Here is a 10,911-nt window from a genome sequence, read left to right as displayed (position 1 = left end):
CGTCCACTTCGTCCTCTTCCTCAACTTCCTCCACTTCCTCCGCTACATCCACTTCGTCCACTTCCTCCATTTCCTCCACTTCCTCCACTTCGTCCTCTTCCTCTACTTGCTCCACTTCCTCTACTTCCTCCACTTTGTCCCCTTCGTCCACTTCGTCCAATTCGTCAACTTCCTCCACTTCCTCCACTTCCTCCACTTCCTCCTCTTCCTCCACTTCCTCCACTAATGACTTGGGCCCAAGCCCAATTAGTTTAGTGTACAATTTCTTTTACTTTTATTAAAAGCATGTGTAAAAGGTGTTAGGCATGTGCTAGATAGGAGGGACTTTTAGTCCAATATATAGACATGCCACCACCTCTTGTAAGAGACTTTTGAGAATAATGAATTAAACTTTCTGTAGAGAGAACTCCAGAATTTAATTCCCTTCAAAGTCAAGGCTAGAGAATCCCAAAGGATCTCCTCTAGCCACCTTCCATTCACGCTTCATCTTTCATTTTTCCATTTACACTCCAGAACTCTCTTACCTCCACGTAACCATTGGTTTCTCCACTCTGCCTCAACCGCGTGAATTGATTACGCCATCGTTGCCACGCGAGCTTCGCGAGTTTCCATCAGCACAACACTACATCTTCATTTCGCGAATCTTCATCTACTTCACTCTCGAGAGAGAGCTCTTACACCACGAACCACATTGTCATCGCAGAACCTCACCTTTCTCGCCGATTAAAATCACCTCTCCACCATTCAAATCTGCTTCCGCTTCAAACCCTAAGTTTTCAACCGAACAAACCTCGAATCTATGGATTGTTCATGGCTGTTCATCTTCGACTCCAAATCCTAGGGTTCTTGAATAAATCTGTTTCTTCCGCTGTTTCCCGGATCTTCATCTCGATCGAACCCAGATTTCACATCGTCTTCCTATTCAGTTCAAGCCGTCAGCTATCATGTGGTAATCAGAGCTCAGGTTCCTCCGCGCTTCGCAAGCTAGGTATCTCTCTCCATTGATTCGCGTCTATGATTTGAGTTTAAGTTTGTTGCGTTGTTATGAAATTCACGAGTTGTTTCGATTCTGTCTTGATCTTATTCATTCTTGTTGAATCTCTTCAATATTCGTGTTTATCATTATGATTCGTTCTCTGTCTTATGTTGATTCATGTGTTTTGGTGTTGATCTGTTCATTAGGTTTTGGTTGAGTCTATTTGTGTGTGCCAGCTTTTCTTTGAGTCTTTTCCTCATTTTAATCGGTCCATTTGTTCATTTGAGTCATTTTCATTGATGAATCATATTCTGTCATGTTTACAGCTATGTTTAATTGCTTAAAATGTCATAAATTCTGTGTTCAAAGCTGTATTTGATTTTTTTCTGAGATTTTGGATTATATGATCAGTGGCTGTACACCATGAGCTATGATACAGTCATTGTGAGCTCGGGTGCATGCAAAAGTGACCGTAATCTCAGATTTAAGTGTTGTTTATGTGTATTCTGATTTGTGTTTATTGTCATGGCCAATACATATTATTTCGATGATAAAAGGCTTGAATGAGTTCGTATCAGGTGCACACCACTTAAGCCATAAATTGCTGAAGCAAATAGCTTGGTGGCATCTTGTGAAAACTCCAACAGTATCAAAGTTACAGTTGACCGATCTGCATTGTCTTGTTTGAGTCTAGTTTTTTTTTCTGTTTTAAAATCTATTCTGGCATATAGATCTTGCTGGAAATCTTGCATTAACTTCCTCGTGTCGTGTTCAAGCTTCAAATTGCTGTTTTAAAGTCAGTTTCATCAATAATTTGTCAATTCACTCAACAAAACTTAAAACTGGTGGTGTGGTTGAGCTGTTTGATTGCATAATTGGCTATTGCAAGTTCAATTGTCGAATTACTATGTTCCAATTTTAATGCAAAACAGGTTTGTTTTGATGTTTTAAAGATGTTGAGATAGTTTAATTCGAGTTATATCAGCCTTTGTGCATCTTTCGTCAACTTCGTCAACTTCGTCCTCTTCGTCAACTTCGTCCACTTCGTCAACTTCGTCCACTTCGTCAACCATGTCCACTTCCAGCACATCCTCCACTTCGTCCACTTCGTCCACTTCGTCAACTTCTTCGACTTCGTCAACTTCGTCCACTTGGTCAACTTCGTCCACTTCCTGAACTTCCTCCACTTCCTCCACTTCGTCCACTTCGTCGACTTCGTCGACTTCGTCCACTTCCTCCACTTCGTCAACTTCGTCCATTCCTCCACTTCGTCCACTTCGTCCACTTCCTCCACTTCCTGAACTTCCTCCACTTCCTCCACTTCCTCCACTTCGTCCACTTCGTCAACTTCGTCCACTTCCTCCACTTCCTCTACTTTGTCCACTTCCTCCACTTCCTCCATTTCGTCCACTTCCTCCACTTTCATCAACTTCGTCCACTTCGTCAACTCCGTCCACTTCCTTAGCTACCTCAACTTCCTCCACTCCTCCACTTCGTCCACTTCGCCGACTTCGTCAACTTCGTCACCTTCGTCAACTTCGTCCTCTTCGTCAACTTCGTCCACTTCGTCAACTTCATCCACTTCGTCAACCATGTCCACTTCCAGCACATCCTCCACTTCGTCCACTTCCTCCAGTTCCTCCACTTCCTCCACTTCGTCAACTTCCACAACTTCGTCAACTTCCTCTAGTTCGTCAACTTCGTCCACTTCGTCAACTTCCTCCACTTCCTCCACTTCCTCCACTTCGTCAACTTCCTCCACGTCGTCCACTTCGTCCACTTTGTCGACTTCGTCGACTTCGTCAACTTCGCCCACTTCGTCCACTTCCTCCACTTCGTCGACTTCCTCCACTTTGTCCACTTCGCCCACTTCGTCCACTTCCACCACTTCCTCCACTTCCTCGACTACCTCCACTTCGTCCCTTCGTCCACATCCTCCACTTCAACCACTTCCTCCACTTCGTCCACTTCGTCCACTTCCCGCACTTCCTCCACTTGCACCACTTCCTCAACATCCTTCACTTCGTCCACTTCGTCAACTTCATCCACTTCGTCAACGTCCTCCACTTCCTCCACTTCCTCCTCTTCACCCACTTCCTCCACTTCCTCCACTTCGTCAACTTCCTCCACTTCGTCAACTTCGTCCACTTCGTCAGCCTCCTCCACTTCCTCCACTTACTCCAATTCGTCCAATTCCTCCACTTACTCCACTTCCTTAATTTCCTTCACTTACTCCACTTCCTCCACTTCGTCCACTTCGTCAACTTCTTCATCTTCGTCAACTTCCTCCACTTCATCCACTTCCTCTACTTCCTCGACTTCCTGAACTTCGTCCACTTCGTCCCCTTCGTCCACTTCCTCCACTTCCTCCACTTCCTCCACTTCCTCCACTTCGTCCACTTCCTCCACTTCCTCCACTTCCTCCACTTCCTCCACTTCCTCCACTTCCTTCACTTCGTCCACTTGCACCACTTCCTCAACTTCGTCCACTTCGTCAACTTCGTCCACTTCGTCCACTTCGTCAACGTCCTCCACTTCCTGCACTTCCTCCACTTCCTCCTCTTCGCCCACTTCGTCCACTTCGTCCACTTCCTCCACTTCCTCCACTTCGTCCACTTCCTCCACTTCCTCCACTTCCTCCACTTCTTCCACTTCGTCAACTTCCTCCATTTCCTCCACGTCGTCCACTTCCTCCACTTCCTCTACTTTGTCCACTTCCTCCATTTCCTCCATTTCGTCCACTTCCTGCACTTCATCAACTTCGTCCACTTCGTCAACACCGTCCACTTCCTAAGCTACCTCACGTTCCTCCACTTCCTCCACTTCTTCCACTTCGTCAACTTCCTCCATTTCCTCCACGCCGTCCACTTCCTCCAGTTCCTCTACTTTGTCCACTTCCTCCACTTCCTCCAATTCGTCCACTTCCTCCACTTCCTCCAGTTCCTCCACTTCCTCCACTTCGTCAACTTCGTCCACTTCGTCAAATTCTTCCACTTCGTCAACTTTCTCCACTTCCTCCACTTCCTCCACTTCCTCCACTTTGTCCGCTTCGTCTACTTCGTCCATTTCGTCTCCTTCGTCCACTTCCTCCACTTCCTGAACTTCGTCCACTTCGTCAACTTCCTCCACTTCCTCCACTTCGTCAACTTCCTCCACCTCGTCCATTTCTTCCACTTCGTGAACTTCTTCCACTTCGTCCACTTCGTCCACTTCCTCCACTTCCTTAACTTCGTCCACTTCGTTTCGTCAACTTCGTTCACTTCGTCAACTTCTTCCACTTCGTCCAATTCGTCCACTTCGTCCATTTTGTCCACTTCCTCCAGTTCCTTCACTTCCTCGACTTCCTCTACTTCCTCCACTTCCTCCACTTCCTCCACTTCCTCAACTTCCTCCACTTCCTCCACTTCCTCCACTTCCTCCACTTCGTCCACTTCGTCAACTTCGTCCACTTCGTCCACTTCGTCAACTTCGTCAACTTCGTCCACTTCGTCAACTTCGTCCATTTCCTCCACTTCCTCCACTTCCTTCACTTCCTCCACTTCCTCCACTTCCTCCACTTCCTCCACTTCGTCCACTTCGTCTACTTCCTCCATTTCCTCCACTTCGTCCACTTCGTCGACTTCGTCAACTTCTTCCACTTCGTCCAGTTCCTCCACTTCGTCAACTTCCTCCATTTCCTCCACGTCGTCAACTTCCTCCACTTCCTCTACTTTGTCCACTTCCTCCACTTCCTCCATTTCGTCCACTTCCCCCACTTCATCAACTTCGTCCACTTCGTCAACACCGTCCACTTCCTAAGCTACCTCAAGTTCCTCCACTTCCTCCACTTCTTCCACTTCGTCAACTTCCTCCATTTCCTCCACGCCGTCCACTTCCTCCAGTTCCTCTACTTTGTCCACTTCCTCCACTTCCTCCAATTCGTCCACTTCCTCCACTTCCTCCACTTCCTCCACTTCGTCAACTTCGTCCACTTCGTCAAATTCTTCCATTTCGTCAACTTTCTCCACTTCCTCCACTTCCTCCACTTCGTCCGCTTCGTCTACTTCGTCCATTTCGTCTCCTTCGTCCACTTCCTCCACTTCCTGAACTTCGTCCACTTCGTCAACTTCCTCCACTTCCTCCACTTCGTCAACTTCCTCCACCTCGTACATTTCTTCCACTTCGTGAACTTCTTCCACTTCGTCCACTTCCTCCACTTCCTCCACTTCCTTAACTTCGTCCACTTCGTTTCGTCAACTTCGTTCACTTCGTCAATTTCTTCCACTTCGTCCAATTCGTCCACTTCGTCCATTTTGTCCACTTCCTCCAGTTCCTTCACTTCCTCCACTTCCTCCACTTCCTCCACTTCCTCCACTTCCTCCACTTCCTCCACTTCCTCCACTTCCTCCACTTCCTCCACTTCGTCAACTTCGTCCACTTCGTCCACTTCGTCAACTTCGTCCACTTCGTCCACTTCGTCAACTTCGTCCACTTCGCCCACTTCGTCAACTTCGTCAACTTTGTGAACTTCGTCCTCTTCGTCAACTTCGTCCACTTCGTCAACCATGTCCACTTCCACCACATCCTCCACTTCGTCCACTTCCTCCAGTTCCTACACTTCCTCTACTTCGTCAAATTCCTCCACTTCGTCAACTTCGTCCACTTCGTCAACTTCGTCCACTTCCTCCACTTCGTCTTCTTCGTCCACTTCCTCCACTTCCTCAACTTCCTCCACTTCCTCCACTTCGTCCACTTCGTCAACTTCTTCCACTTCGTCCACTTCGTCCACTTCCTCCACTTCCTCCAGTTCCTCCTTTTCCTTCACTTCGTCAACTTCGTCCACTTCGTCAACTTCGTCAACTTCGTCAACTTCGTCAACTTCGTCCACTTCGTCAACTTCGTCCACTTCGTCAAATTCGTCCACTTCGTCCATTTGGTCCACTTCCTCCACTTCCTTCACTTGCTCCATTTCGTCCATTTTGTCCACTTCCTCCACTTCCTTCACTTGCTCCACTTCCTCTACTTCCTCCACTTCCTCCACTTCCTCCACTTCCTTCACTTCGTCAACTTCCTCCACTTCCTCCACTTCCTTCACTTCGTCCACTTCGTTTCGTCAACTTCGTTCACTTCGTCAACTTCTTCCACTTCGTCCAATTCGTCCACTTCGTCCATTTTGTCCACTTCCTCCAGTTCCTTCACTTCCTCCACTTCCTCCACTTCCTCCACTTCCTCCACTTCCTCCACTTCCTCCACTTCCTCCACTTCCTCCACTTCCTCCACTTCCTCCACTTCGTCAACTTCGTCCACTTCGTCCACTTCGTCAACTTCGTCAACTTCGTCCACTTCGTCAACTTCGTCCATTTCCTCCACTTCCTCCACTTCCTTCACTTCCTCCACTTCCTCCACTTCCTCCACTTCGTCCACTTCGTCTACTTCCTCCATTTCCTCAACTTCGTCCACTTCGTCGACTTCGTCAACTTCTTCCACTTCGTCCACTTCCTCCACTTCGTCCACTTCCTCCACTTCGTCCACTTCTTCCACTTCGTCAACTTCCTCCATTTCCTCCACGCCGTCCACTTCCTCCACTTCCTCTACTTTGTCCACTTCCTCCACTTCCTCCATTTCGTCCACTTCCTCCACTTCATCAACTTCGTCCACTTCGTCAACTCCGTCCACTTCCTCAGCTACCTCAACTTCCTCCACTTCCTCCACTTCCTCCACTTCGTCCACTTCGTCAACTTCGCCAACTTCGTCCTCTTCGTCAACTTCGTCCACTTCGTCAACTTCGTCCACTTCGTCAACCATGTCCACTTCCACCACATCCTCCACTTCGTCCACTTCCTCCACTTCCTCCACTTCCTCCACTTCGTCAACTTCCTTCACTTCGTCAACTTCGTCCACTTCGTCCACTTCGTCAACTTCGTCCACTTCGTCCACTTCCTCCACTTCCTCAACTTCCTCCACTTCCTGAACTCAGTCCACTTCGTCCACTTCCTCCACTTCCACCACTTCCTCCTCTTCGTCGACTTCCTCCACTTCGTCCACTTTCTCCACTTCATCAACTTCGTCAAGTTCGTCAACTTCGTCCACTTCCTCAACGTCGTCCACTTCCTCCACTTCCTCCACTTCCTCCACTTCCTTCACTTCCTCCACTTCCTCCACTTCCTCCACTTCCTCCACTTCCTCCACTTCCTCCACTTCATCCACTTCCTCCACTTCCTCCACTTCGTCCACTTCGCCCACTTCGTCAACTTCGTCAACTTTGTGAACTTCGTCCTCTTCGTCAACTTCGTCCACTTCGTCAACCATGTCCACTTCCACCACATCCTCCACTTCGTCCACTTCCTCCAGTTCCTACACTTCCTCTACTTCGTCAAATTCCTCCACTTCGTCAACTTCGTCCACTTCGTCCACTTCCTCCACTTCGTCTTCTTCGTCCACTTCCTCCACTTCCTCAACTTCCTCCACTTCCTCCACTTCGTCCACTTCGTCAACTTCTTCCACTTCGTCCACTTCCTCCACTTCCTGAACTTCGTCCATTTCGTCAACTTCGTCCACTTCGTCAACTTCGTCCACTTCGTCAAATTCGTCCACTTCGTCCATTTGGTCCACTTCCTCCACTTCCTTCACTTGCTCCATTTCGTCCATTTTGTCCACTTCCTCCACTTCCTTCACTTGCTCCACTTCCTCTACTTCCTCCACTTCCTCCACTTCCTCCACTTCCTCCACTTCCTCCACTTCGTCAACTTCGTCCACTACGTCCACTTTGTCCACTTCGTCAACTTCGTCCACTTCGTCCTCTTCGTCAACTTCGTCCACTTCCTCCACTTCCTGAACTTCCTTCACTTCCTCCACTTCCTGCACTTCGTCCACTTCATCGACTTCCTCCACTTCGTCAACTTCCTCCACTTCCTCCACTTCCTCCACTTCCTCCACTTCCTCGACTTGCTCTACTTTGTCCACTTCCTCCACTTCCTCCATTTTGTCCACTTCATCAACTTCGTCCACTTCGTCAACTCCGTCCATTTCCTCAGCTACCTCAACTTCCTCCAGTTCCTCCACTTTGTCCACTTCGCCCACTTCATCAACTTCGTCAACTTCGTCCTCTTCGTCAACTTCGTCAACTTCGTCCACTTCCAGCACATCCTCCACTTCGTCCGCTTCCTCCAGTTCCTCCACTTCCTCCACTTCGTCAACTTCCTCCACTTCGTCAACTTCCTCCACTTCGTCAACTTCCTCCAGTTCGTCAACTTCGTCCACTTCGTCAACTTCCTCGACTTCCTCCACTTCCTCCACTTCGTCCACTTCGTCGACTTCGTAAACTTCGTCCACTTCGTCAACTTCGTCCACTTCCTCCACTTCCTCCACTTCGTCCACTTCCTCCACTTCGTCCACTTCGCCCACTTCCTCCACTTCCACCACTTCCTCCACTTCCTCGCCTTCCTCCACTTCGTCCCCTTCGTCCTTTTCCTCCACTTGGTCCACTTCCTCCACTTCCTCCACTTGGTCCACTTCCTCCACTTCCCGCACTTCCTCCACTTCCTCCACTTGCACCACTTCCTCAACATCCTCCACTTCGTCCACTTCGTCAACGTCCTCCACTTCCTCCACTTCCTCCACTTCCTCCTCTTCGCCCACTTCGTCCACTTCCTCCACTTCCTCCACGTCCTCCACTTCGTCAACTTCCTCCACTTCGTCAACTTCGTCCACTTCGTCAACCTCCTCCACTTCCTCCACTTACTCCACTTCCTCCACTTCCTCCACTTACTCCACTTCCTCAATTTCCTACACTTCCACCACTTCCTCCACTTCCTCCACTTCGTCCACTTCGTCAACTTCTTCATCTTCGTCAACTTCCTCCACTTCATCCACTTCCTCTACTTCCTCCACTTCCTGAACTTCGTCCACTTCGTCCCCTTCGTCCCCTTCGTCCACTTCCTCCACTTCCTCCACTTCCTCCACTTCCTCCACTTCCTCCACTTCCTCCACTTGCACCACTTCCTCAACTTCGTCAACTTCGTCAGCTTCGTCCACTTCGTCCACTTCGTCAACGTCCTCCACTTCCTCCACTTCCTCCACTTCCTCCACTTCCTCCTCTTCGCCCACTTCCTCCACTTCCTCCACTTCCTCCACTTCCTCCACTACGTCAACTTCCTCCACTTCGTCAACTTCCTCCACTTCGTCCACCTCCTCCACTTCCACCACTTACTCCACTTCTTCCACTTCCTCCACTTCCTCCACTTCCTCCACTTCATCCACTTCGTCAACTTCGTCCACTTCGTCCACCTCATCCACTTCCTCCACTTACTCCACTTCGTCCCCTTCGTCCACTTCGTCCACTTCCTCCACTTCCTCCAATTCGTCCACTTCCTCCACTTCGTCCACTTCCTCCACTTCCTCCACTTCCTCCAGTTCCTCCACTTCCTCCACTTCGTCCACTTTCTCCACTTCATCAACTTCGTCCACTTCGTCCACTTCCTCAACGTCGTCCACTTCCTCCACTTCCTTCTCTTCCTCCACTTCCTCCACTTCCTCCACTTCCTTCACTTCCTCCACTTCCTCCACTTCCTCTACTTCGTTCACTTCGTCCACTTCGTCCACTTCGTCCACTTCCTCCACTTCCACCACTTCGTTTACTTCGTCCACTTCCTTCACTTCGTCCACTTCCTCAACTTCCTCCACTTCGTCCACTTCGTCAACTTCGTCCACTTCGTCAATGTCGTCCACTTATTCCACTTGCTCCACTTCGTCCACTTCCTCCACTTCGTCAACTTTGTCCATTTCCTCAACTTCGTCCATTTCGTACACTTGGTCCACTTCGTCCACTTCTTCCACTTGGTCCACTTCTTCCACTTTATCAACTTGGTCCACTTAGTCAACTTCGTCCACTTCCTCCACTTCTCCACTTCGTAAACTTCGTCCACTACCTCTACTTCGACCACTACCTCTACTTCGTCCACTTAGTCAACTTCGTGAACTTCCTCCACTTCCTCCACTTCCTCCTCTTGCTCCCCTTCCTCCACTTCGTCCACTTCATCAACTTCGTCCACTTCGTCAACTTCGTCAAGTTCGTCCACTTCGTCAACTTCCTCTACTTCCTTCACTTCGTCCACTTCCTTCACTTCGTCCACTTCCTCCACTTCGTCCATTTCGTCCACTTCGTCCACTTCCTACACTTTGTCAACTTCCTCCACTTCGTCAACTTCGTCCACTTCGTCCACCTCGTCCACCTCCTCCAACTTCCTCCACTTTGTCCACTTCGTCAACTTCGTCCACTTCGTCCGCTGCCTCCACTTCTCCACTTCCTCACTTCCCCTTCTTCCACTTCCTCCACTTCCTCCACGTCGTCAACTTCCTCCACTTCCTCAACTTCGTCCACTTCGTCAACGTCGTGCACTTCGTCCACTTCGTCAACTTCTTCCATTTCGTCAACTTCCTCCACTTCTCCACTTCGTAAACTTCGTCCACTTCCTCCACTTCCTCCACTTCGTCAACTTCGTCCACATCGTCAACTTCGTACACTTTCTCCACTTCCTCCACTTCTTCCACTTCTTCCCCTTCCTCCACTTCTTCCACTTCCTCCCCTTCCTCCACTACGTCAACTTCATCCACTTCTCCGCTTCGTCCACTTCCTCCACTTCCTCCACTTCCTCCACTTCCTCCACTTCCTCAACTTCCTCTACTTCCTCCACTTCCTCCACTTCCTCCAGTTCCTCCTTTTCCTTCACTTCGTCAACTTCGTCCACTTCCTCCACCTCCTCCACTTCGTCCACTTCCTCCACTTCCTCAACTTCCTCCACCTCGTCCACTTCCTCCACTTCCTCAACTTCCTCTACTTCCTCCACTTCATCTACTTTCTCCACTTCCTCTAGTTCCTTCACTTTGTCCACTTCGTCAACTTCGTCCACTTCGTCCACTTCCTCCACTTCCTCCACTTCCTCCACTTCATCAACTTC

At 49.3% G+C, this 10,911-nt stretch overlaps 1 protein-coding gene across 1 annotated transcript in view; it reads right to left on the bottom strand.

The window, feature by feature from the left end:
* Positions 1-10,903: 10,903 nt before the first annotated feature.
* Positions 10,904-10,911, bottom strand: part of LOC148191771 (oligopeptide transporter 1-like) — a 3,052-nt gene continuing 3,044 nt past the window's right edge. Inside the window, exon 7 of the mRNA XM_088099956.1 lies at positions 10,904-10,907. Coding sequence (XP_087956082.1) covers positions 10,904-10,907 — 4 coding nt within the window. The remainder of the gene's footprint in view (positions 10,908-10,911) is intronic.

This window comes from Vigna umbellata, chromosome 10 (genome assembly GCF_029865625.1).
Source record: "Vigna umbellata cultivar VRB3 chromosome 10, Vumbellata_1.0, whole genome shotgun sequence".
Taxonomy (NCBI): Eukaryota; Viridiplantae; Streptophyta; class Magnoliopsida; order Fabales; family Fabaceae; genus Vigna; species Vigna umbellata.
This window is presented reverse-complemented; position numbering and strand designations above follow the sequence as displayed.